Source organism: Microcebus murinus, chromosome 4, assembly GCF_040939455.1.
Source record: "Microcebus murinus isolate Inina chromosome 4, M.murinus_Inina_mat1.0, whole genome shotgun sequence".
Classification (NCBI taxonomy): domain Eukaryota; kingdom Metazoa; phylum Chordata; class Mammalia; order Primates; family Cheirogaleidae; genus Microcebus; species Microcebus murinus.
Window position 1 is genome coordinate 58,644,405 of NC_134107.1, and position 27,937 is coordinate 58,672,341.

Consider the following 27,937-nt stretch of genomic DNA (forward strand, 5'->3'; position numbering starts at 1 on the left):
CCAGGGCAGTGGCGGTGCCCTGGCAGGTGGGAAGCAGGCACAGTGATGAGCCGGCTGAGGCTGTGGGATCATTTATTGGGGCTGTGTCCAGCCAGGCGGCAGCGCCCGCCTGGGCCCGAGCCCAGCGCCCCCATGAGGCGCAGGGGGTAGGGGAGGGGAGAAAGTGCCAGAGGATCCGCCGCCCCAGGGCTCCGCCCAGGTTCTGTCTGGGTCCTTGCAGCAGTGCCACGCTCAGGTGAGCGAGGTGTCGTCGTCGCTGCCCTCGCCGCCAGCGCCGCCCATGCGCTCCTCCCGGCTCTCCGCCACCGCGCTCTCGTCGATGTTCTCCAGCGAGTCCGCATGCTGCACAGACAGCTCCGACAGCGCCAGGCTCGGCAACGGGCTCTGCTCCGGGTGCAGCCACGGCTTGAAGTGAGGCTGATGCTTCTGCTTCCACTCAGGGTACTTGACGCACGCCTTGTACATCTTCTTCATGGCCTGCGGGCCGCCGACCCGCCCCGCGGTGTCAGGGGATGGCCAGGGGCGGGCGAGGTCTCCCCCACGCCCCCTCCGGCGGCTCAGCGCTAATATCCCGACTCTGGCTCCAGTTTCATAACTCCGCCCTTCATCCCTCACCCCGCCCCCGAGCCCTAGTCTCCATCTCTGACTCCACCCCCTCATACCAGAGTCCTCTCCCTGGCCTCCACACCCCACAAAGTCCCAAGGCCACTCACCTTGGGAGCTAGGAACTGAGAAGACTTATTCACCACCCACTTGGGTAAAGAGCCTAGAGGACAAGGAAAAGGTAGTGAGAAGGGAGGAAGCAGCCTCAGGGACCCGCTCCCACCATACACACACCCCAGCCCCCTCCCTCTGTCCCTCCATGGGAAGAGGGGTATGTGAGGAAAGTCCTACCAGACTTCATCCTCAGTCCTTCTTTCCACCTCAGACCTCAGGCTCAACTCTATTCCCCCTTCTCCCTCTGCTGACCCCTAAAAGACTGCATGGAAGAAAACCACAGGGTCCCAGGTGACCACAGGCTACACATGGGCTGAAAATTCTGACCCACCAAGCTCTGGCCTGCCACCTCCCTCTACCCACACTGACATCCCTTCTCATAGCTAACCCCTCTACCTGAAGCCCTGATGCTCAGCCCCTCCTCTACCTGTCCTTCCGAGCTCCCCCCCCAATCCCTGACTACATAGACCTCTAGGTGAACACCCCATCCTGGCCTTCCCTGGAATCCACAGCCCAGTTCTCAACCCTGTCTCATTCCCAAGTGATTGCTCCACCTCTGATACCCAGCACACTCAATGAGGTGCCAGCAGGAGCCTTGGGTCTGGGCCCCTGTGCCGTTGGGGGCTTGGAGCATTCCCAGGCAAAGATGCTCAAGGCTTACCCATCCTCTAGTCATTCATTCACTCACTCACTCCACATTCACTTTGACACCCCTACTCCCTGGGCTAGCCCTGGGGACCCAGAAAGGAACTCACTGTCAGGGAGCCCAATAGTGTGCCAAGTGTTATGGAGAAGGGAATGGGCCCACAGAGCAGGGAGCCAGTGACTAGGGGCCAGTGACTCCCCTGGGTACCAGGGATAAGGGAGGTGATATCTGCAGCAGCCCTGGAGAGACAAGTAGGGGAGGGGAGGTGTATCTAGGCTGCAGGAAAGGACAGCCTAGACAGGGAGGTGTGAAGGTATAAGGTGTGAGGAGGGACTAGGGAACTGGGTAGGGGCTTAGACTTTACTCTGAGGGCAGTGGAGAGTCACAGAGGAATTTGAAGCAGATGAGAGCCATGAGGAAATAAGTACTTTAGAAAAGTTTCTCTGGGAACTGGTACAGACAGATAAGGTGGCTGAGCACGGAGAGAAACAGCAGATTCATGAGGTATTTAGGAGGTAGAATCAGTAAGAATCAGTGACTGGATGTGGGAGCTGAGCAAGAGAGAGTGGCCTCAGATGACCACAGGTTCTTGGCAGGAAGGCAGAGACTTAGGAGAATGGGCAGGTCAGGAGTAAAGAGGTGAGTCCACCATTGGACACAGTGAGTCTCAGGAGCCTAGAAGACATCCTGAGAGAGATGTCAGGGGGCTAATGGCCACAGGGATCTGGATCTCTGCAGAGACATGTGGTCAGCTGCCACTGAAGCCATGGGAGTGGCTGAGGCCTCCCAAGGGAGAGAGGACTAAGGTCTGGACAACCCAGGCCTCCAGGATTGACGCCAGCAGGGCAGAGTGGGAGCAGCCAGCGAGCAAGGAGCAAGTCAGAGCACCGGGATGTCCGAGCCCAGGAAGAGAGCCCCAGGTTTCCTCAGTACAGCCATGGCTGCCACTGTGGCCCATTCTTTTCCAAGCATGTAAAGTCTCAAACCTTGGCTCAAATAAGACTTTGGATGAAGCTACCCAAAAATACAAAACAGCTCCTAACAGATGCCTTTCTGGATCCCTAAGTAGATCAAGCCCCATCCCCTGTGGTATAGGCAAGGATCCCATAATAGGCTTCCAGGGCCAAGCCCTCACCTTTGGGGTCCACCTGGGCCAGGTAGGTGATGACGCAGCTCTTGGGCCCCGTGCTCTGGATGAGGTAGCCGGTCTGGATGGACACAGCTCGGACCAAGTCTTTCCGAGGTGGGTATTTCTGGGGATGGAAGGTACAGGGAGGTAAGACTCAGGGTGGGGGCAAAGGGGATGTCTTTGGGAGTACACACACACACACACACACACACACACACACACACACACACACACAGTTCACATCCCCTGGTATCTATTCCAGGCTGAGCCTGATTCTGGGTAAAGAGAAAGGGAAGAATCAGACTAGGTCATCCTGCCCCTCTTGAGGCTTTCCCTGCTCCCCTCGGGAAGGCCACCAGGGTGGGGTCAGGGCTCATGAGCATACACGGGCACCCAGAGACTCACACACTCACCCTTGCCCAGGCTAGCCACACCTGCCTGTCATTCCTGCCCAGAGAAAGCAAGGTGGCCTAGCCAGGGGTGGGGGACCACCTTTTACCCCTTGCTCCCCTCTTTCCTGGCCAGCCCTGTCCCAGAGCCCAACCAGCCAAAGTCAACCCATCCCACCCCTTCGCCACAGAGATGGCTGCACTGCCCTCTTCTGATCTGCTTGAGAGCCACAGGGAGCTCTCCTCACTGTGCAGGAAGGACACTAAGGGCCCACGGGCCCCATGCTTGCCCAAAGTCCCAGGGAAGTCATGGTGGCAGCCACAGCCCAGCCTTGCCTGGCACCTTCCCCTGCCCACTTGGCAGAAAAGGCAGGTTGACTCACGGGATGTTTGACTGAGTAGTTCATAATGATGTAGTCGGTGCCCATGGGGAGCCAGGAGCGGAGGGTGATGACATCACGGTTCTTCAGGGGCTTGGGACACCTCCCTGTGGAGGGCAAGGGACAGTTCAGCCAGACCACAGGCCTACCTGCCTATAAGGCACAGTGTGACAGGCCAGAGACACAGGGATGCCTAATTAACTGTCAGCTACCCTGATCCAAACAGGTACCGAGTCCCTTCCAGACCACAGTCCCGTAGCTGGAACCAGGGAAGAAACAGCAGAGCCCTGTCCTTATGGTCTCCAGCCATCCCTGTTTCTCACAGCCCTCACCAGGCAGCCTGGCCTGTCTGTCTAGGTGAATGCAAGTGTATGGGGAAGGCAGAATGACTGTGAGTGTATGTGTGTGTGAAAATGTGTGTCTGTGACTATGTGGCATGTAGCTGTGGGTTGTGTACATAACTGGGTACATGAGTGTATGTGTGTATGAGTGTACATACATGAACATGTGAGTGTATATATGTTTGTGAGTGTACGCATGTGTGCCCAAGTGTCTAGGAGTAGACAGGGACATAGGGGAGAGCAGCCCTACGTCCCAGCACTCGGGTCTCTGAGCAGCCTGGCCAGGGGAGGGAGCACAGGAGGGAAGGTGGGAGGAGGCGGCTCAGTGGGAGGCCTGACCGGAGGCCAGGCCAGGAGGCTGGGGTCAGGGCGCTGTGCCTGCTCACAAGAATAATAGCCCACGTCCGCATTGACCGTCAAGCGGGCGATGTCGAAAGTCTCAATGACGTTGCTGTCCCATTTCTTTCGGTACTCAATGTCGTGTAGGACATCGTAGAGTGTCTCAGCTGGCACGTCACGGCACTCCATCCGGCACTGCAGACAGACATATGGGTTGTCAGGGTCACATAGGGCTCAGAGGCCTGGCCAGGGAACCAGAAGGCAGACAAGTAGAGTGGGGAGGAGGAGGAGGAGGAGGACAGGAAGGAACAGGGGCCTCTGAAGCCAGCATGAATTCACTTCTTACCACAAGCCCTGTCCAGCTCCCCTCGAGGCCACCTGTGCCAGGAGACAGACAGACCCTGAACCCTGTATCCAGAGCCCATCTCCCTCAACTCAGCCCAGTCTCCTCCTCCAGGAAGCCTTCCCAGATTTTCCTGGCTCCCACACACTGAATCTCTATGTCTGTGTCCTCCCATACCCTGGTGAGCTGCTCATGGTCACAGGCTCACAGGTGGTTCATCATGGAGCCTTGAATGGGTACATGTTAAATGAAATGAAAGCATAAATGAAAAAACAAAGGCCTAAATGGATGTTTTCTTTTCTTCCTGGTATTTATCACCAGGCCATACCACCTGTCTTACTTTTTGTATTTTTTCTTCATTCAACAAACATCTTTGGATTTCTTACTATTTATTAGCCTTGCCCTCCAAGAGCTTTCCAACTAAGGAAGAAAGCAGCTGAGTGCACCTTGTTTTATTTAACTCTCCCAACAACTCTTGCCAGACAAGAAATCCAAGGAGGAACTTGAGGCTCAAAGAGGTTAAGTAACTTGCCCAAGGTCACCTAGCTGGTAAGTAGCAGAGCTGGGATTTAACCCAGATCACATGTCTGGAAAACAAGTAAAAACAGAACCTGGTTTCCCTAGATTTGCACCCAGCAAGATGGAATTCAGTCAATGTCCTTGTTCTTTGATTTTTTATCATCCAAGAGCCCAACCCTCAAGATCAAGTTCCCCTCAGCAAATGAACAAGTTTTCTTGTGTAGTTTAAAAAGGTCTCCCAGAGCAGACATTCAGGCAGTGGCAAGGGCACCCCCACACACACCACGTCCTACTGACAAGGGGATATATGAGGGAGGGATCACACTGCCTTCCCCCTCATCCCTGGACAGGCCCTGGCACCACAGTGGTGACAGGGATGCCACAGGAGGGACACACCAACACCAGCTGGATATTCTGGGCACCAATAAACTCATCAAGCCCTGGATATAACTTCAGAAAATACAGAAAACAGAGGAACGAGCTAGGTGACACCACATGAGAATACGACCAGACAGAGCCAGACGGTAAGACTTTGCGCAGGGCTTCTACAGGTCAAAGTCATGATGAAGAGACTAGGCTAGACTGAGACACGTACAGGACACGACCACCATACGTAAAGTGTGATCCTGGATTGCATACTGATTTGGACAAAACAGCTATAAAGGACGTTTTTGGAACAAGAAATGTGAATGTAGTCTGAGTACTAGACACACTGAAAATTTACAGAAACAAAATGGTGGAGATTGCTGCCTTAAAAAAGCAGGTTGCAAAATGGAATGCACAGTATAATCTCATTTGGGGAAAAAAACTTGCATAGAAAAAGCTCAGGGGCCGGGCGCTGTGGCTCACGCCTGTAATCCTAGCTCTTGGGAGGCCGAGGCGGGCGGATTGCTCAAGGTCAGGAGTTCAAAACCAGCCTGAGCAAGAGCGAGACCCCGTCTCTACTATAAATAGAAAGAAATTAATTGGCCAACTGATATATATATAAAAAATTAGCCGGGCATGGTGGCGCATGCCTGTAGTCCCAGCTACCCGGGAGGCTGAGGCAGAAGGATCACTCGAGCCCAGGAGTTTGAGGTTGCTGTGAGCTAGGCTGACGCCATGGCACTCACTCTAGCCTGGGCAACAAAGTGAGACTCTGTCTCAAAAAAAAAAAAAAAAAAAAAAAAAAAAAAAAAAAAAGAAAAAGCTCAGGAAGCACAATTACTAAGATATTAACAGTGGCAATCTCTAAATTATAAGAATGTGACAATTTATTTTCATTTGTCTGTATTTTACTTGTCTGTATTTCTAATTTTCTTAAGTGTGTAGTACTGCTTCTACAATAATGAAAAAAATTTTTAAAGGTCCCCCAGAAATACCAGAGGTGCGCTCACCATGTGCCAGGTACTGTACTAAATGCTTTACACACATTTCCTCATTTTATTCTTACAGCAGTGCTCTGAGGTGTTAACCTCATTTTAGAATTAAGAAAGCCAAAATTCAAGGACAGACCCCAGCCTGCAAAGACTGTGACTCTGAACAATTCACCCTCCCCCTCTGCCCCGTTTGCTTCTCTGCTTCATGAGGGGTATGACTAGATTCAATCGTTTAACCAGCAGCCCCAGGTTCCAGCCTGGTACTGAGCCCAGAAGAGTCAGACATGAATCTGAGGCCTGAGAAGCTTCCAGTGGAGGGAAGAGCCCTAGCTGGAAATGGGGAGGTGTCCTAAAGTACCCAGTCGGGGCAAAGAGGAGGAGATGAGCTCCCTGGGGTTGGGAAGGGATCAGGCTTCACGGAAGATCTTAGAAGGAGGTAGGTGTTTGCCAAGTGGCCCTGGCAGATAGAACAGCCAGCCAAGGTGCAGAGGCCAGCAAGAGTATGTGGCCTGTGGGCAGCTGAATGGGTTCCATCTGGCCTAAGTCTCCATGGTGTGGTGTCTGGTGCTCAAAAGGCCCCTGGTTCCAGGTCTTCTTGGAGAAATGGGTGATTCCTGGGTCAGAGGAAGGACAGCCTGGAACATCTTATTGTGCCAGAAAGTACTCAAAGAATGATAGAGACCTTGTCCAGTGGACACAGGAACCAGCTCAAAGGGTTCCCACTGTTAGAATGAGCAACTCATCAGGGTTTTACCCAGAAGTTTCCTAGTTTTACCACTGAGAGTCCTGCATCCTGGGAAGCGCCTCAGTCCCAGGCAAATTAGGACAGTTGGTCACCCTACTACCAACTAAATCTGGGACAAGCTGTGTATGAAAAATAAGTAATGACAGAAAAGGATTATATTCCACTGCATAAAATAGGAAATCAGAGTATATACAGGTATGAATAAATAAACAGAATGTTTGATGAGGAATGGAGGATTTACAGAGTTTCAAAGTAACTTCCCATCAAATGCTTATTAATTACAAAGAGAAAATGAGTAACTTCATAGTAGAGCAGCCTGGCAGATGCCACCTTAATCAAGTGATCAAAGTGAATATAATTAGTAATAGGACAAATTATGACCAGGTGTTGCCTGATAGGATGCAATGAAAAGCATACAGGCATCACTTATGTGCTGTCTCTGCCAAAGATGCATGACATAAATCTAATGATAAGGAAACATCAGACAAACCCAACATGAGGGTTTGTCTCATTTTACAAAATAATTGGCCTATAAGTGTCAGGATCGTGAAAGTCATGGAAAGACTTGGAAACTGTACCAGACTGAAGGAGACTAATGAGACGTGAGTGAGTGAGTGAACACAGTGACGGGAGGGAAGCGATGGTGAGAAGGGGGTTGAAGAAGACAGGGGAGCCCGGCTCCAGCACCATCGCTAGCATCCGCACAACCTTCCATCGAGCACCGCATGGAGGTCCAGGTGCTGCTCCAGGCACTCAGCACATGCTCACTCTTCACCCCAAACTCACAGCGTGGGCGCTGTTATCATTCCTGTGCTACAAAATAGAAAACTGAAGCTCAAGAAATTAAGCAAATTGCCCAGATCATACAGCAGAAAGCAGCAGAGCAGGGACTGAAAACTGGATCTGCTTGTACTCTTCACCATCAAAGAACACTCAAGTGTGGCTTCGGAGGAAACCAGAATTCCTCTAAATTTAAGTTTGGAAGCTGGGTTGACTTTGCAAGTTCTCAAACATGTTATCCTGGACAGCAAGTATATGCAGGGGCAGTGACAACAAAATTATGCTTGGTAGGTTAGAATCCAACCTGGGACTGCCAGGCCCAGTGTCCCTGGGGCCCGGCTGCACAGCAGGTGGATGCACACTGGGAAGGGGCTGACACTGCACATCCTCCTTCCAGAGACTCCCAGGTCAGGGCTGTTGTGGCTCCAGACCCCAAAGCCTACCTCCAAGACAGTGGGCGGAGGGCAGAGCATGCAGAGCCACAAGACAGACCAGGTGCCCAGTCCAGTGTAAACTCTGCAGAGCACTTTAAGATAAAGAGGGAAACTGAAGCTTTCCCAGGCTGGGGGCAGACTCTTGTGGAGGAAATCCAGCAGCAAGGCCCCTGCCCAGAGGGTGAAAACCCTGGCTGTGGCAGTGGAGGAGAGAAAACTGAGGCAAGCCAGTAGCTGGGTCAGGCAAGTGTCCACAGGTGTCCCTAGCCTAGCCTGGCTCTTGCCCTTTTCACAGCCCCCAGGAGGCAGCATTTGTGCCAATGGGGAAATTACATCTGGCTTTGTTCCTGGGCTTTGTTCCTTCAAAGACTACAAAGGGAGGTGGTGGCCTCACCTCGCCACACCCCACAAGGTGTAATTCTATGAGGCTTTGGGAGGGACAGGTGGCTGGGGTAGGGCTGAGTCACTGGAGAGCACTTGGTGGGCAGGCCTGTGACAGGAACCTATAGCCATTGGGCCGTGGGTGAGTCAGTCATCTCAGCTGGTCCCCCAGAGCTCCCCCTGGAAACTGAAACTGATGGGGGATTGCTCTGCCAAGAAGCCATGCTGGACTTCCAAGTCTCAAAGTGTGGTGTGGAGCCTACATCAGCCATTTTACAGATCAGAAAACTGAGGCCAGGAGGGAACAAATGATGCCAGAGAAACTACAGGCTGTGTCCCTGGTACTCCGCTCTCTCCAAACCCTGTCAAGTTCTTGAGGTGAAGAACTGGCATTGCCCAGAACCCCTGGGACCAGCACTGCCCTCCCAGCACTCCAAGCCCCCCAAAGCCACAGTCAGAAGGGACTGGGCAAGCAGGAAGCCCGTCGGGGGAGACCCGTGCAGGTTCTGGGCTGGCAAGCCTGGCTTCCAATCCTGGCTCTTCCCCTTGGACATTAGACTAAACTCTTAGGAGCTTTTGTTTCCTCCTATGAAAAATGGGATAATAATAGTACCTATCTCATGGGGATGTTGTGATTAAATGAGATAATGCATGTAATATGCCCAGCACATAGTAAATGCTCAAAAAACAGTAGCTGTTTAGTGTTGGTCAGTTAGTAAAAAAAGACAAAAAAAAAAAAAAAAAGACTAAAGCCGGGCGTGGTGGCTCATGCCTATAATCCTAGCACTCTGGGAGGCCGAGGTGGGCGGATTGCTCCAGGTCAGGAGTTCAAAACCAGCCTCAGCAAGAGCAAGACCCCATCTCTACTATAGTAAGAAATAGAAAGAAACTAATTGGCCAACTAATATATAGAGAAAAAATTAGCCGGGCATGGTGGTGCATGCCTGTAGTCCCAGCTACTCGGGAGGCTGAGGCAGAAGGATCGCTTGGGCCCAACGAGTTTGAGGTTGCTGTGAGCTAGGCTGATGCCACGGTACTCACTCTAGCCTGGACAACAAAGTGAGACTCTGTCTCAAAAAAAAAAAAAAAAAAAGACTAAAAATACTGTTAAAAAATAATTTTAAAATAAAATTTAAAAAAAATTTTTTAAAAATTAAAAACAAATAGTAGCTGTTATTACTCCAGCAGCCTTCCACAAGTTGCCATGCACCCTTCCACGCATCTAGGGCTGGGCTGCATTTACACATACCTCCTAATATTTTGTACCCTGGGCACCACAGTTGCCTGAGCCTGGTCCCCACCCTGCCCTTCCATTCTCCCATTCACCACTTTCTGAAGCCTGCTCTGTGCAACTGGGCAGTGGAGAACCGGAGGTGAACCAGACCTGGGCCCTGCCCCAAAGATGCCCTGCCAAGTAGAGTGGTAAGGGACAGGGACACAAAGTCACAAGATAGAATGAGCAGGGCTAGGAGTGGGATGCACAGGAACTGCAGAGGCCAAGGGAGACTGAGCCCAAAAGGATAAGGTACAGAGCCACTGAAGGGCAGGGCAGGGCAGGGCAGGGCATTGCAGCCTGGAGGCTTAAACAAATAAGTACAGAGCAGGGTCCAAGGCCCAAGCTGTCTCACTCTAGCCCTTACCTCTCTCCCACCCGCTTGCCCTGTGTGCTCTGGGATGCCTTGCCAGAGCTCAGCAGAAGGCAGAATCTCTACTGGAAGGAGAGGTCATAGTATCTCCCAGGACCCAGGGAGATGGCTGACCTGAGATGGGAATGGAAGTCAGGTCCCCTCCACAGGGCTGTGTGTGCCAAAGGCCCAGGCAGTTACAAGTAAACAGACACACAGGCAGGCAGACCCAAGGCTAGTCCTCCCTCCAAGACCTCATATAGCAGGGCTCTAATATCCTTGCCCATGGGACATGTGGGGCACACAGATTATCCCAAAGTCCTAGGAACCCAAGAAATGATCTCAATCACTACTCTTCAGGTCACCACTGGGGAAACTGAGGCCCAGGGAAGGGTAAGGGGTTCATTTGGGTTTTGAAATGTCCCACAGGCTGTGCTAACTTCTCAACACATTGCATTTCAGCAGGCAGTTTTATAAAGTGAATAACTGTTAAGTACAAATCACCCATTCCCAACAGAACCGTATTCAAATAAGAGGAAGAGCTCCTGATTGGGGTGGGGCACAAAGTATCAAATCGAAAATAGCCCAACCTCAATAACCATTACCATGTGCTCCAAATCACTACCCGATTCATCAACCCACAAAGGAGACAGAAGCATCTGGACCGGGACCCCACAAAGGCTGAAATTCATGTCAAACCACCTCTACCAGCTGCCAGGGGCTGCATCCTTTGTAGACATCGCCACTTACCCTCCCCCAACACCCCAGTGGGAATTATCACCCCCATTTTACAGATGCTGAAGGCCGAGGCCCAGAGAGGTACAATGCTTGACCAAAGCCACACAGCTAAGAGCAGTAGGTCAGACAACCAGAGCCCTGGTATGACTGACCCTAAAGTGGCAGGACTTTCTGATACCTTCATCAAGAGTCAGGTCTGGCTCAGATAAAACAAAACACATTGGCAACTGGAGGATATCTTAGTTATTAATAGTTGGTGGTTGTCACGCAGCACTCACTGGGTTAGGAAGGGCCTGCTGACCAGGGAGGCGGAGCTCACATATTCTTCCTCTAAACAAAGTTCCTGACCCAAGCTCCCGAAGTTCTGAAACCCAGTGCTGGGGCTTTGTACCTAGAAGCCCTCTCTGAGAATCCTTTGGCCATTGCACTGCACCACAGACCCCGAGGGACTCCAAGACTCAGTTCACGCGGCAGCTCTGGGCTGTCTGTGTGAGACAGGCCTTGGCCTTGCCCTGCCTGGCCCTGGCTTGGACAAATGACTGGAGCTCTGAGCCCCAGTATCTTCATTTGCCGAGCAGGGGTAATCCTCCCCTCAGAGCAGTGCTGTGAGGATTAACCGAGATTTGTACACAATGCCCTGGGCAGCAGCCGCCCTTCCTCCAACCCCAGGCCAGCCACTTTCCCTGACTTCTCAGGCCCTGCCCAAGGGAGCACCTTCCTGCTAATCCCCAAAGGATAGGATACACAGGGACAACAAGGAACAAAGTTTAGGAAAACAAAATGCCAGGATCCCTCCACAAGGTGGGTGCACAGGGAGGGGGTGGGCAGCCCTCTCACACCAGGGCCCTGCGCAGATCCACTCCTCCACCCTCGCCACATGGGATCAGGTGGAGGCTCTGAGAGAGGGAGACACTGGCCGGGTGGCACACAGCAGGTCCAAGGCTCTCCGCTTCCCCCGCAGGGCCTTCTCCCCTCTCCCTCCCAAAGGCCCCAGGGGCCAGCACTGCTCTGGGCTTCTGGAGCCCTGAGGATGCAGCCCCCCAAGACCCTTTCTTCCCTTATCCACCCCACCAAAAAAACATCTCAAAAGCTGCTCCAGGACACTGACATGAGGGATAGGGAAGAGAGGGGAGAAGAGAGGTCTGTCTGATCAGTCCTGTCATGACAGGTCCTGAGGCAGTTCCTCCTCCAGGTCTGCCCAGAATGCTTTCCCAGAACTTCTCCTCACTGGCTCCTTTCCTATCATGTCTTCAGATGTCAGCCTGGCTGTCCCTATCCAGGCAGCCTGCCCTGTCCCCCACCCCAGCACCTCCCTCATGGACAGGTAAGCCAACAAAGAGGCTGTACCTGTGTGAGTTTCTCTGACTTTTAGAATGCCTTGGCCCATGGCCCTCAGAGCTTCTGTGTAATTCAGAAGGAAACGTAGTCGTGAAAACTCCTGGACTCTTGTAAATCTCTATGAAACTTGAGGACCATTAATACTTCTGCCATCATCCTCTTAAAAAGGAGTAAAGGGGTGAATGGTGTCAAAAATACCAAGAAACAGCTTCAGGGGAGATCCTGAGACTTGCTTTAAGATCTTTAACAGGTCTGACAGTCAAAGATAAGTACATTTAAATTGTACTGAGATACCAGTTTATACTCAGTGACTTAGCAAAAATATATAAAATAACTGCTGCTTATGAGGATGTGGTAAAACCATTACACAGTAAGTGGCAGTAAAAACTGGTTCCACTATTCTGGAAAATAGTTTAGCAAATATTTAAAAAATCATAAAAATGTGTATTTCATTTCTTTCTTACTCTGTTGCCTGGGTTGGAGCACAGTGTTGTCATCATAGCTCACTGCAACCTTAAACTCCTGGGCTCAAGGGATCCTCCTGCCTCAGCCTCCCAAGTAGCTGGGACTATGTGCATGCACCTTGCCCAGCTAATTTTTTTTTTTTTTTTGAGAGATGAGGTCTCACTAAGTTGCCCAGGCTGGTCTTGAACTCAAAGCCTCAGGTGATCCTCCCACCGTGGACCTGCAAACGGCTGGGATTGCAAGCATGAACCACTGAGCCCAGCCATGTCTTGATTCAGTTCCCAGAACCCCAAGACTAGAAATTTATACTCAGGAAAAAATATAAAATAAAAAGTTCTATTACAATATTCATGAGTATATTATTGCATTTATAATTAGCAAATTATATTGGAGAACAATCTGGAACAGCACCAACAGCAGGCCTGGTTGATTAAGAAATACATATCAGGCCGGGCGTGGTGGCTCACTCCTGTAATCCTAGCTCTCTGGGAGGCCGAGGCGCGCGGATTGCGCAAAGTCAGGAGTTCAAAACCAGCCTGAGCAAGAGCGAGACCCCGTCTCTACTATAAATAGAAAGAAATTAATTGGCCAACTAATATATATTAAAAAAATTAGCCGGGCATGGTGGCCCATGCCTGTAGTCCCAGCTACTTGGGAGGCTGAGGCAGGAGGATTGCTTGAGCCCACGAGTTTGAGGTTGCTGTGAGCTAGGCTGACGCCACGGCACTCACTCTAGCCTGGACAACAAAGAGAGACTCTGTCTCAAAAAAAGAAAAGAAATATATATCAGTGTCAACCTAATGGTTACTGCACAGCCACTGAGGGTTGAGGGGACCCCTGGGCAGGGCCAGTGGCTGACACAGGTCTGCACCCTCAGAACCCAGAGCAGGCCTGGCAGTGAACAGCTGCCGGAAGAGTTTGTGAATTCATAATTCTGTAGCAATATGAGAACATTCTACAGACACAATGTTAAATGAACAAAACAGGTACAGACTAGTACCTGTTGGGTACTAGTGCTGGGCACAGGCAATGACAGGGACAGAGGGAAGCCAGAGATGCAGGTGCAGGGAGGGGCACCTAAGCTGAACCCTGAAGGATAACCAGGAGAGCAGATGGCACCCAGATGACAAGGAGGGGGAAGAGAGTCCTGGCAGGGGTGATGGCACTAGTCTGGGAACTAGAAACGGCCTGGACTGGCTGGGGAAGGAGAGGGCTCATGCAGTGCCATGAGGTGACCGAGTGAATAAAGATGGAGGTGGGAAATGACACTGTCCCTTGGGTGCTTCAAACCATTCGTATATCTAGCCATTCATTCAGCAAATGTTAATGGTGTGCCAGCTCTGTGCCAAGCCCCAGAATTGCCTATTTCCATCCTTTCAGTTACCTAGGAGGGAAGATCATGCCTCCTGGTAAAAGGTGGCTCAGAAAAATGAAGTGGAGGAACCATCCTGGAACCCAGTGTGATCCGAAGTCCATCCCTGAGACTGCTCCTTGTTCATTCATCAGGCTCTGTTCTAGGTGGGCCAGTGCCTGGCCAGATGAGGACTGTCCCTGAGGGGTCCATGCCAGGGGTTGGGGCTTTTGGGGTGTGGAGTGGGGAGGGGTGTTGGGGCTAGATGGGCTGGAGTCAGGGAGCTGGAAAGGCAGGGAGAGTACATGTGGCATGAGCCCAACGCAAGGTCTCTTTCCCCCATCTTTGGGCTTGGTATTCCCACCGGGCAAAATGACCAGACAATCCCTATGGCCCTCTCCTCTGAAGGGGAAGGCATCTGGCAGCAGCTGCCTCCAACCCATCTTCTCTCAAAAATGCCTCGCCCACCAGAGCCTGTGGTGGGGAATGAGGTGCTGCCATACCCCCTCGTGGGAGCTCTCTGCGCAGACAGAGCCGAGACCTCTCTGCTGCTCTCTCTCCAGGATGAGTGACTCATCCCTGCTCTGACGCCCTTCCCCTCCCCTAGGCACTAGCAGCTGCCCTGCACCCCCACCCCAGGCTCCAGGGCAGCAGGCCCCAGCCCGGCAGCAGTCCTGCTCAGACTCTCAGGGGCTGACCTGCCCTGCAGCTCCCCTTCCTGGGGAGCAGAGGCAGACTCAGCCAGGAGAGCTGAGCAAGGGAGGCAGAGCTAGGCAGGCCCAGGAGAAAAGGGAAGGGGTGGGCGGAGGCCAGCGAGACAAGGCAGGGGCCAGGACTGACACACAGACATGGAGACACACAAAGACAAAGAGGAAAAACACCTCCCAGGGCTTCAGGGACCACCGTGGACTGATGCCCTGAAGCTCCCCAGTAAAACTCCAGACTTCATCTTCAACCGCCTGCTGGGCATCACCGCTGGACAGCCCTGGGGCTCCCACACTCGCCATGGCCAATGCGGTCACAGTATCTTCCCCCAGTGCCCACTCCCCTTGCCTCCTGTGCCTGCAACCTGGGCATGGTTCTGACTTGCCCTGTGCTCCCACACTCTCCTGCAGCCAGCTCTGCCCCCTGGATTCTACTCAGCCATGACCTTCCCGGCAGCCCCTCGTCACCAACCCAGGCAGCTCACCACCTCATAGCCACAGCTTCTTTTCTGGTCTCCTGGCTCCTCCACACCCTGGGGGGCTCCTCCCCACCCTGGCTCCACCTCTACTCTTCTTCACCCTCAGCCCTGCACTGCTGCCCCTGGGGAGCCCACCTCACTGAGGTACTCACCAAGACCTTCTCAGCTTGGTGCCTTACTCCTGCTGGGCCCCCAAGCCCCACCCAAACACCACTTCCCCCCACCAATGCTGCCACTCACTGGCTCCTCAGCCTGGGTATAAATCTCCGTCCCAGCACTTCCCACAAATGGCTGTCACCGTCTCACTGTCTCATCTGTCTCCCCACTAGGCCTTGAGTGTCTTGAGGGCAGGGCCCAGGTCTGATCCATCTCCAAGCCCCTGGCACCAGCACAGTGGCTGGCAGAAGAGGGGATGGGAGGCATGAGAAGAGGTTTGTGGAATGAACAAATAACTAGACAGGAAAAAAAAGAATGGATAAAAGGAGACAAGTAGAGACGTTAATTAAGGACAGAGGCAGTAACCACTGAGGGAGAGGGGAACAGAGATGGGGTAGAAAAGGCACCCCAAAGAGGAGATCCTGAGACCCAGAGATAGACTGAGAGGAGGACAGTGGGCTTCACAAGGGGAAAACCACAGCAGAGCCAGTGCTGAGCCAGGGGCGAGAGCTGCCAGGAGACAGCCCAGGAGACATAATTGGATCAGAGACAACTCTGCTGCTGCAGTGAGAGGGTGTGACTCACACACACAGAGTAACGCCAGACACAGAAGCACACACAGTCTCTCACACTCAGGGGCACAGACACAACTGTGGGCACACGCACACACATTAGACACACATTTACTGCCCCTTGTCAGTGCCTGCTCCAGGGCTGTCATGTGGGGAGACGGGGAAGGACTGTGAAGGGCTCGCAGTCCACGCAACTACCGGCCATATCACACACACTGCCATCCACAATCCAGCTCCACACACAAGGGCCCAGACAGAATCCTCACCCCTATCACGTTAGTCTGTCCTCCTAACGCCCCACCATCACCTGGTAGCTTAGTTGTTTGCTTCTGTTTTGCTTGTCACCCCCTCAGGATATAAATCCCGTGACAGCAGGTCTGATCTGTGTGGTTTGCCACTAATTTCCTGGATAGAACACAATACTTGGCATGTAGTATGTGCTCAGTAAATGTGTTGAACAAACGAAGGAATGAATGCATGTTGAAGACACACAAGGGAACTCCATCCTCTCTGGCTATCGGGCCTCTGCTTCAAGACTCATCACCTCCCTGGCCCAGTACCGGGTCCCAAGCAATCTGGAAGAGTCTAAAGACAGAGGGAGTCCAGGAGATGGTGGAGGGGATCCCAGGGAACCGGGAGCAGTTGGGGGTTGTGGCTTGTAACCCAAAGGATGAGAAGAAATGGCTCGGGCACCACAAGAAGACCAATGGCGGTTTCCCTGCCTCCCATGGGGTGGGGGAGGCAGTACACATGTGCAGATGCTGTTCACCTGCCCCGGGACACAGGAGCCCAGAGAAACTTCAGAGTGGCAAGTCCCTGCCTTCAGGGAGCCCAAGCTGAGAGGCAGGAAGGAATGGTTATGCTAAAGCCCCAGGGAGCAGCTCCAGCTGCCCTGTGCCACCTGCCCCAGGCTCTCTGCAATGACAGGTGAGAGAAGTCTGCATTTGGCATGGGACCCTCCACTCCTCATGTTTCTGAGGGGCCCCAGAGCATCAAGGCCAGCACAAGCAGCAAGATGGGATCAAGAGAGGCACTTCGAGGGGTAGGGACGCCTCAAGCCTGGCACCTGGTCTAAGTTGCTTTCCCCTCATCTGTTGCCAGAACATGATCATCTGCCCAGGTCAGGGCAAAGGGGAGTAGTTTGCAGCTGGAACAGGGTTTCTACTCCCATCTGTCCTCGGGGCAACTTGCCTCCCAGGCCAGTGGTCACCAGCTCCTCAGGAACAAGCTGGAGCAGCCCAGCCAAGGCCCCAGGGCCCTGCAGAGGTCATGGAGCCCACAGCCCTGGCTCCAGGCGGCCCAGCCAGGCGTGGAGACGCAGGGGAAGAAAGAAAACCCATCTGTCTCCAGGACTCCCTCCTTTCTCTCATCTCCTGAAACTTTAAAGACTCTCGGCTGGAAACTGAGCTGGGGCTCGTTAAAGTTTAAAAGACAGAGGCTGGGGAGCTGGGTGTGGACGGCACAGAGCCAGGCTAGGCTGAGGCTCCTTGAGTCCCAGCGGGGACACAGACTAAAGGCACCCCTCCACTCCACTCCCACTCATAAGGGGTTCCTCGGCCTGCTGAGGGCAGGCACCAAGGGGGCTGTACATCCATGCCATCTTGCACCTGGCCTGTGCAACACTTCCCAGTTTGCTCACTGCAAAGAGTTATGCTCTAACCATGTCCCCTCCATTATCCCTCGTAAATGCCTCTGGATTTGATCCCTTGCTCCATTCCCCACAATACCTTTAGTGTAGGCATCAGCACCTCTGCCCAAACACAACAGCAGTACCCTCTTACCAGCCCCCTTGTCTAGAACCCTCTGTGGGCCTGGAGCCTTGGTCTAGCTCTCTAATCACCTCCAGCCCCTTGAGTTCCAAGCGCATACTGAACCATCACCTACAATTCTCCACGTGCACTACCTTGTTACCTGCCTCCGGGCGCTGGCCTCATTCCTCTGTATGGAATGCTTCCAATGCTATCAAGCTTGTACTCTCCCTTCTCCACCCAATTCCAAAGGGATCACCTGAGAATTCCTCCTCTACGAAGCCTTCCCTGACCGCCAAGGCCGATTCAGACACCCTCTCTGGGTTTCCTCAGATCCTGTGATGAGTATCTGTCTCAGAACCCAACTGGGAGCTCCTTTCCAACAGGGCTTGAGTTTGACTGTCCTCTCTACCCCACCTCCAGTGTAGGGCCAGGCAGGGAGAAGCTATCAGTGGATGTTCACTGGATGAGCAAATGAATAAATGAAGTGTCCAAAGACAGGCAGGGCAGCATTACTATCCACATATGACAGATGAGGAAGCTGAAGCCTAGGCGGGCACCTTGCCCAAAGCCACATAGCCAGGACTCTGGCTCCTGTGCTCTCTCCTCTACAACCTCAACACAACCCAGGCACCTCGTCCAGGAAGACTTCCCTAACACCTCCAGCCACCTCTGCCCCTTCCCTTCTCTGAGCTCCCTGACCCCAACATCCAGACACTGACTACCTGGGGTCATACTCACTGGGAGCCTGTTCCCTGAGGCCAGCTCTGAAGCTACTTCTTCCAGTTGCCCCCAGGCCAGGTCAGAGTTAGAGCTAGCCAGGTCTGGGGCTAACCCTGGATTCAAGGTGCCTGTGTAGGGACCTTTCTGATGGCACAGAGCTGCAAGGCCTTAGCCATCGCCCTTACCCTATGTCCAGCAGTGCAGTCTCCCCAAGCTGGGCCTAAGGCTAGGACAGCCTCTACAGACCACCTGCCCAGCAGCTTCCCATAAAGATGGGGGAAATTACCCCAGAGGGGGCAGAGGCCAAGCCAGAACCTTATAGTCCAAGGCCCTAAAACCAGATTAACTCCCACCCCTGCCACCACAGACAAGACTGACCCACAAAGGTGAAGTGACCCCCAAGGTCACATAGCAAGGACTGGCTCTTGCCCAGGTAGGTCCCCTCCAGGGTGCCCTCCCACAGTGACACAGCATAGGGACAACCAAGGGCCCAACAGTGCTACTAACCAGGTCTAAGGGAGTGGGGGGGATCTCAGCTTTGGCGAGCCAAGGGCCTGGGTTCTGATCCAGCTTCAACCATTTCCAGCTGTTTGGCCTTGTGCAAGTAATTCCCTGCCCTGAGCCTGTTTCCACAGCTGCCTGATAGGGTTAATAAGACCTACCCCACAGGGCAATAGTGAAGACTCAGTGAGGAGATGTAAAAAAAGCCCCTGGCCTGTCCCCACCCCACCTTCCCCATGACCCCTTTGAGTCCCAGAGACTGTTAAGAGTGAGAAGAGATTAAGAGTGGAGTCCCTGTTAAGAGTGGAGATCCCTGAGCCATCCCACATGTCACAGCGGGAGGAGGGGTGCTGAGGGCAGCAGACCTGAGCACAGGCTTGGGAGCTTGGAGCCCAGGGACCTGTGGTGTGGGGGCAGGTGGACAGAGAGACAGGGCTGGGAGGGCCACCGGAGCTTTCTCCAAAGGGGAAGTGGAGGAGTTGGGGGACAGGAAGTAAGAGGAGACAGGTCACCACTAACCAGCTTCCTGTGGCCAGAGGAGCTTCAGGTTCTCAGCCACCCTCCCCAAGAGATCACCCACACCTGCTCTAGTGCCAAGCCCCTCAAGGCCCCTGCCACCCAGCCCACTCCCGTCACAGGCTCAGGCTCTCACAGGCCTCACTCCTGCCCTGGGCTGCCTGTGCAGTAGGCAGGAGGACACTAGGAATTGCCTTTCCTCTCTCCACCAGTCTGGAACCTCTGAGGAAGGGTCTAGGGCTCCTCCACTGTCTCTCATGCAGCAGATATCAGGAGAACCGGAGCACATGAGCACTCAGGGCAGGGCAGGGTTGGCCGGTGCTCAGCTGTCTGTCCGTCTGCTCCTCACCGCTTATCTCTTCCCACAGGCCCCGGCCCAGGTGCTGAGTTCAGAGGCCCTTAGAGCCGAAAGGGCCCCATGGCACAGATGTACAAGCAGCACAGAGAGAGGCAGGGATGTGCCCAAGGTCACACACGCACAGCAAGAAAACACCACAGCCAGACTGGACCCCAGCCGGCCCTGGTGGAATGACAGACAGAACCTCCTGGTCTGTCTCACACCACTGCGGAAGCTGTGGGGAAGCCTGGGCACTGGGAGACCTGGGTTCAGACTCTGAGCTGCCTTCTGCATTGTACCCGGGATCCATGTTCAGCACCTGTCTTTGGGATAGGGCTGAGCTCTCAGGAGGTGGTGTCTGCCTCTCCAGGATCTGAGCATAGTGCAGGCCTGGGCCAGCCTAGGCTGGAGGCCAGGAGGGAGGGAGGGAGGGAAAGGGTGAAGGGGACCTTCAACAGCCCCTTCCCTTTGGTCTGGCTCCAACTGCTGGGCCCAGAGCCACGGTGGCTTCCTGGGACCTCTGGACACAGAGAAGGGGGAAGGGAGATGAGGAGGAGGAAATCAATCAGGTAGACAAGATAGGTGGAGCCCCACCCCCAATCTGGGATCAGGCACACAGGGCATGTCCAGCAGGCAGCTGGCTTTCCCTGCTCTGGGGACAGGCCCAGAACAGGCTGGGGTAGGAGAGAGGCAGGGAAAGGGGGCAGAAGCTCAACAAACACCTGCAGTTGAGCCCTAGCCTCCTGGAGTGACCCAATCATCCCTGGGGACTCTGGCTTCAGACCTGCTGTGTGACCTTGACAAGCCACGCCCCTTTGTGGGCCTTGGCTCTCTCATCAAACAAGATGGGGATGATGAGAACACCGTGTCCCTCAGTCCTTCAAACAGTTATTGATGGGGTTAAAGGCCACCGTATAGACTAACAATATGAGCCCACACAGAGAGGGGCAAGGGCTCTGGAGCCAGGCTGATCTGGGTTCCTCTCTTGCTGTGGCATGACCTTAGGCAAATGACATTACTTCTCTCAGCCTCAGTTTCTTTGTCTGTAACATGGAGACAGCCTACTACTGTCCAAGACTGGCCTGAGGATAATTCAGATGATGGAGAGGAATGCTTGGCTCACAGCAGTGGCTATTATTACCAGAAATGGGAGTAGCTGCGTGGAACCTGGGAGAACCGGAATCTTGGGGATGGGATGCTCAGAGGCCTCTGCACATGTCCCAGAGCTCCATCTGGCTATGCTGAGAGGGTTAGGAGTGGGGCGCTGGCCCTATGGTATGCCCATAACCAAGGTCCCAGCCTCCTCCCTGGGCCTGGGCTCTGCTCACCTCCTGTCCCCACCTCTCTCCAGTGTGGGGATCAGAGCGGAGGGGCAGCATGAGGAGAAAAGTAAGACAGAAAGGCTAGGCTGGGAGGCTAGAAATCTGGGTTCTGTGCCCAGCTCTGCTGGGACTTGGCTGTGTGACCCTGGGAAGGTCCCTGCCCTTCTCTGGGCCTCAGTACTCTCACCTGTACCCCAGGGGTGGGGGCAGTGTAATGAAACAGCGATTGAGAAGGGCTCTTTGGCACCTCCAACCTCTGCTCAGTCTGAGAGGGAAGGAAGGTCAGGGTCCTGGCTGCGGGGAGAGTGTATGCCCTGCCAAGAAGCCTACATTGCCCCAGTTTCCAAGTCCCTGCCATCCCTAAGGAAGGCCACCTGATAAGTCTGATTTGGCCATGAGTAGTCTGTTGTGGCAGCCTGGCCCCCAGACTCAGACCTACCAACTCCTAGTCCTGGGCTAGGCTGGGTTTATTCATTAACCAAGCCAGATGGAGGCGGCAGCTCCGCCCTATTGACACAGAGGGTGGGAGTACTGGCCTCAGTTCAGACCTCCTCCCCACTCCCTCCTGGAGAGCCAGCTCCATGGGGAAACCACACTTCCCACCCCACTGCTCATTGCCAGCCTCAAGCCTTTCCCAGGTCATAGGCTCTCCTGAAACTACCTTGCTCACTTTTCAAATTGTTCCTTTGTTCCTTCCTTCCTCTTTCCTTCAGCCAACATCCCTGCTCTGTCTGTGTTGGATGCTGGGGTCCAAAGGAGAAAAGGACCTGCCCCTGCCCTCAGGGGGTACCAGCTGCCCACCTCTTTCTCTGCTCCTCAGGCTCAGACACGGGTCAGGGTACTCAGGCCTGAGCAGAGAATCCCAGAGAGGGAGACACACATGGAAACCCCTAGGGAAAGAGACGGTCAGACAGCCAGGATGCAGTAGAGTCACCGAGGGGAGAAGAGAAGGTAGAAAGGGAGAGCCAGAAAATCATGTGTGGACAGATGGACAAAGCTGTAAGTGATTACGACAAAGTGAGGCAGAAAGGCACAGGGTCAGAGGGGAAAGGTCAGCCACTTCAGACCCTGATGTGAGGCCAAGATGCCCAAGCCGGGTCTGAGACTAGGTCCCAGGCAGGAAGGGGAGAGTGCGTCTTTGAGTTTAGTGCCCTGGCTTCTGCAATAGGAATGTGCCAGGAGAAGGGAGAAGTCAAGGGAAAGAGAGGTGAAGGGCACAGCCTACTGCCAGGAGCCCAGTAAAGGGGGACCTACCCACCCTGGAAACGTGGCACGTACAGCAACACCAGATGCGTTGCAGGCAGCTACGAGGTCCCTAGACTAGAGTCTTCACTAGCCTCTGTCCCATCTAGTGCCCTGGGGAAGGTGGATTCATGGTGGGTTCATCCCAAACCCCCAGCCTTCACTGCGCAGCAAAGAGAGGAGAATCACGGGGTGGTGAGGAGATGGGGAGATGGGGAGATGGCTGTGAGGGGCTGATGTGCCTGCCACTGCCCTCTGCACTGGCTTTCCTTGACGCCAGGTTTCCCCTCCCCCTGCCCATAGCCTTCAGGATGTGCCAGCCACAAACCTGAGTCCCTGCAGGAGACTGGGAGCAGCCAGGGAAGGAAGGGAAAGAACGATAGCAGGGCATCAGGCAGGAACGAGTCAGTCCTCATATCCCAGGGTGCAGAGAGTTGGAAAAGAGACCCAGCTTAGGCTGAGAGAACCAGGACTCAGGGAGAGAAGGGCCCAGTCTCCTGCCTGGGATCAGGTGAAGGCTTCATGGGCAGAGGGGTCCCTGAAGGAGGCCACTCTCCAAGATGGGCATGGCAGCAGCCCACCTCCCTGGGGCAGGCAGAAGCCTGGGTTCCCCGCAAGTGAGCCAAAGTGAGTCACACCCCCCTCTCCAGGCCTCTGTTGGCCCATCTGTGTGATGCGGGCTTGGCCCAGCAGGTTGTGCCACCTCCTGGTTCCTGGCAGGAGACTCTTTCAGGGCCCAGGTGTACAACCAGGTGTCTGTGGCCCTGAGAGAGGACTAGAAGGCTCCTGTGAGAGGCAGTAACAGTGCAATGGAAGCTGCAGGTGTGGCAGGGCAGCCCTACCTTGATCTTGTGTAGTGCCCGATCCATCTCCACAGCCTGCACCCACACAGACACGCCAGCCTTGCTGTAGGTCAGGTTCCAGCCCACCTCGGCCTCACACTCTGACCGGAAGCTGTGGAAGTCCTGGTCATCGGGTACCTGGACACTCTCACGGCCCAGGACTGGCCTAGGCCCCTGGGGCTCTATTGAGGCCGCTGGCTTCTCCATGGGGGGGCTGGGGAGGCCCAGGGCCCTGGTCCTAGTCCCGCTCTCCTGGGTCCTTCGCGGAGGCTCTGACACCGTCGACGCGGTTGCAGATGCTGACGCCACCTTCCTGGGACCTGCAAGACCGGTTTGGGGACAGGAATCAGTGCGCTGGGGGCGCGGGTGGGGCTGTTTGGGGTCCTGAGCAGGTGGAGAGCTCAAGACAAGCAAGGGCCGGCCCCCAGCTGAGGGTGGACCGGCACAGGACAGTCATGGGGCCACCTCCCAAGGAACGACCCCAGACTTCCCTGGGGCCAGCGTGGGGACTGCGTATCGGGTGCGGGCTGCCCGCGGGAGCCCGTCGGGACCCAGGGGACGGCGGGGACAAGAGGTGTCGGGCGGTCTGGCTAGGGCCCCGCGCAGCGGTGGCCGGACCTGCTCAACTAACTCGGCAGCGGCGCCGGCGCGGGATGCGCGCGCGGGGCGAGTGGTGGGGGCGGGGTGGGGCGTCCGCCCGGCCGGGCCGCTCACCTGAGCCCGCTGCTCCGCCGGGGCCCGCCGGGGCTGGGGTGCGAGCGCCGCCGCCGCCGCTGCCGCTGCCGCCGCTGCCCGAGCGACCGGGGGCCGCGCGGGGGCTCTGGGGGGAGGAGCAGTGGGTCCTGCCGCCCGGCCCCGCCCCGTGCCCCCAGCCCCGGGCGCCCCCTCCCGGCTAGGCTCGGGGGCTCCGGGGGCTCCGCTCGCCTCGCTCGGTATTTTCCAGGCTGCGGAGGTAAAGCTGCCGGAGCTCGGAGCCCCGCCCCGCCCCGCCCCGCAGGGTCCTAGTGCCCGCCCCCACCGCCCCGGGAGGGGACCCGGCCCGGGAGGGGCCCGTCCTCAGGCCAGGGCTGGGGACGGGTGAGGAGTGGCCAAGACGGAGTGGACTCCAACAGGAAGGGCCACGAGGTGCTAGAAGAGGGATTCTGGAAGTTAATTGTGAACCCCTTCTCTTCATCCCCCTCCCATACTCACAGGTATACACCTCTGCAACAACCTACAGTATTTACACACAGGCACGCTGTCCCCGGAAAAACCCAGAGGCACCCCCACACAACACCCCAGAGATCCAAAGATGGGCACACACTCCCACGATAATCAAGAGACTAACTCGCAGGGATGACAGCCCCACAGCTTGCATCCCCCACCAACCCAGAAACACATCTAGCCTGCATACATCCTACCCAATTCCCAGTGGGGTGTGCAAAGCCAGCAGGAAGTAATCCAACCCACAAGGCTCAAGGTTCACAGGCTAGCCAGACTTGGGCGAAATCCCCACTCCAGCCTCACTCCTACCTGGGAGCTTTAACCAGGACACCCTCCAGCCCCAGACTCTTTGGCCCTTGTCCACCAGCGTGCACACATCTCCCATGGACTAGACTAGCTCTCAAAAGTATCTGACTGCAGAGCTCTGGGGGTCCCTTCCCTCCCCAGGCAGAACTGGCCAGAGCTCCAAGTCTCCACCCACCACTTCTAGCCTGGGAGGGAGGCTGGCCCTGCCACCTTGGTCCTAGTCCCAGCTCTGCCTCCATCTACTCTGTGTTAACTGAGACCAACTGCTCAACTTCTCTGTTGCCAGACCAGTATAAGTGTGGCAGCATGGCCCCAGGCTGACCATGGTCCTGGACCAGTGGTCTGTGGGGAACTCCTCTGGAGGGGCAGCTAACAGGGCCTAACACATGCCCGCCCCTTGCCCAGTGTCAGAGCAAGTCCTGACCATTCTGACCAGTGCCCAGGTCTCAGTCCCCTCTTACTCTGGCCTAGCTGCCCCATCTTCTCTGCACCTTAGTTTCCTATGTACAGAAGAAGAGAATCAGAATGTATAACCCTAAGGCACCTCCTAGGCTCACCAGCCTAGAGCTATGGGATGGAAAAGATTTTCTTGAAGGTGCTAAGAGAAAAACAAGGAGTGTAGGAGTTGTCATGGTGGGTTCACAAATAGAGGTGTTTCTTCCTGAAGTGTTAGAGCTCCAAGATGTTTCCAAATCAGGCCACATTTTAAAAATGAGTAGAGGTGAGCAGGGAGCCATCATGGCAAGTGACCCCAAAGGGCATTCTGCAAAGTGAATCCAGTACAATGAGTTGCAGATCTCCATGAGGCCTGTGTGAATGACCTTAGATCTCCAGGCCACCCATCTGCACTGTGGGAGGTATAGTCAGATAATCACCCCACCCCTTCTAAACCACACTCTTTCAACGTGTCTGGGACTGAGTGGGTGGCAAGGGGCTGGCTCTGGGCTCAGGAGGCCCAGGCTCTGACTCTACTATCTACATAACTTGCCTCTAGCCCAACTCTAGGCAGGTCACTGCCCCTCTCCAGGCCTCAGTGGTTTTATCTGACACCCTCACTCCCAGGCTGGTGGGAGACCAAAAGGGAACCACAGTAGAGCCAAAGCCTGCTTTGTGAACAGTATTCTCTGGGATCTGCCACGAGGAATAGAGATGATAGCGCTAGACTGGTGGCTCCTGCCTTTTTAGGGTCTCAATAACACACATCCCAGCAGAGAGCAGTCACCAAGGCAGTAACCCTTTCATACGTACCATCCAGTCCAGAGTAAAAAAGACAAGGCTGGGTGACAGCAGGTAGCAGTGAGGACAGACTGATAGAAAGACTTCCCACCCAGAGAACTGCCAGTCTGATGGACAGACAGAAACCCAAGGAGGTACAGATGGCAAGAACCAAATTATTACTCAAATCTAAACAGAGTAACCAATAATGAATCTTTTGGGTTTGGGGTCAGTAAAGGTGGGTTACCTAGGACCCCTGGGCTCATCCCTAGGTCCTAGGTTCAGGCCAAGCTACCTAGCCAGCAGGTAGGCAGAAGAGCATCACTCCATCCTACTCATTAATTTACCCTTGCAAGCCCCCCTACCCTACCCCACCCTCGGAATTTAGGTATCTCCATTGTGGGGCTCATGACAGCCTCTCAAACATGACAAAGCAGATTCATATCCTGTCTGAAAACACCCCTGAGCAGCAGCGAGATGGGGCCCCTCTGCTTGAGAGCAGAAGACTGAGCCCAGGAGGGCTGGGAGGGGCTCTGGAGGAGTCTGGAGAGGACCCACAGCCTGGCAGTATAAAGGGCCAGTGGACCTGGGTTCAAATCTTGGCTCTACCTTTTCCTAGCTGTGTGACCAGAAGTGGGTGACGTGTCCTCTCTGAGCCTCAGTTTATTCATCTGGAATAATAATACCTATCATCTGAGAATTACTGCAATGAAAAAAGTTGTATATGTTACAGTTTTACCCCTAGATAAGTAACCAAAAATATAACTGGTGGGAGTAGGTAGGGCAGGAAAGAAATACACTGTCCAAAAATGCATGGCTCCAACAAAAAGTGTGAAGGTAGCATCTTGACATGATGGCTGGTAAGATTCTCATGAAATATTAAACAGTGGAAACAGCTGGCAAAGCCTGACCCCTGCCCTGTGCACTGCAGTCCTCTGCCCCTGACCCAGTCCTCTCCACAGGAGGTGGATGGAGGTGTCTCCCTGAGCCCCGAGGGCAGAGCTCAGGTCTGGCTCCTCTCTGGTCCCAGCTCCAGAACGCGGCACCACTGAGCGGGAGCAAGAGCGGGTGTAAAAGGTGAGAGCTTGTATGAGAAGGTGCTTTGCAAACTGAGAAGCACCTTGAGAATGTGAGGAATCATTACCCAGGGTGCTGGGCAAGCCTGGGTCTCACATGTGCCTCTGAAGAGAGTGCAGCTGGGGCCGTGGCAGGCATGGGGGTGCCCCTGAATCACACAGCAAGTCAGAACCCACAAGGGGACCTCTGGTACCTCGGGACAGACTGTGACTGCTGGAATGGGGGGAGGGAGTCCCTTGGAAAGATTCACATCAGCCTTTGCTCACTGCCCACTGACAGCTGTTGGAGCAGGTGGCACCTGCCTGGAGCCATCCCATAACCTGGTCCCTAACGCTCCCCTCAACTCCCACCACCAGAACAAAAGACTGTCACACTAAGGTCATCTGGCCCTATCCTCTCACTGTACAGATGGAAAACCAAAGGCCCAGCTAGCAGGGACAAAACAAAAATAAGAACCCAGGTCTCTCAGCTCCTAACCTGAGGCTCCTGGCCTCCATTACACACCACCCCTTCCACTCACTGACAGAAGTGGAAGTCACCTGTGGGTGACCTTGGCACAGTCACCACCCTCTCTTAGCCTCAAGATTCAATCTTCCCAGTGCCCCACGCCCTGCCCAGTGTCCTGGACAATGAGGGGCCCGAAAGTCTTGACTTGCTCCTGGGTGCCCACCCCTACTCACCATCTCCTGGACGGATGGATGGCTGCCTCGATCTCCCCTCTGGGAGATGAGAAGGCCCCCCTCACCCCTTCCCTCCCCACCCACTCCTCAGGGGTAACCCTGCCTGCCAGTTCCAGTCGATCAAAATCCCAGGTTGTCCAGGGCAACGAGGCAGTGTCCTGGGGACACAGTTCTAGAAGATTAGGCAGTGACCTGTGTGATGTCACCAGGAAGCAGCAGAATGGAGGGCTGGTTCCAGAGGCCCTCAGGAAGGGTGCAGCCTCTGAGGCCCCCAGGGCTGGCTTGGCCTTGAGAGG

General features: G+C 54.6%; 1 protein-coding gene across 1 annotated transcript; it reads right to left on the bottom strand.

Moving 5' to 3' along the window:
• Window positions 1–55: 55 nt before the first annotated feature.
• Window positions 56–27,751, bottom strand: STARD10 (StAR related lipid transfer domain containing 10). Its single transcript, XM_076002299.1, has 8 exons — window positions 27,642–27,751; window positions 23,875–23,980; window positions 23,161–23,480; window positions 3,989–4,136; window positions 3,265–3,368; window positions 2,499–2,616; window positions 714–766; window positions 56–477 (listed from the first exon to the last, which is right to left on the bottom strand). The coding sequence occupies exons 1-8, from the start codon at window positions 27,642–27,644 to the stop codon at window positions 232–234; spliced, it is 1,098 nt and encodes a 365-aa protein (XP_075858414.1). The 5' UTR covers window positions 27,645–27,751; the 3' UTR covers window positions 56–231.
• Between the last annotated feature and the right edge of the window lie 186 nt (window positions 27,752–27,937).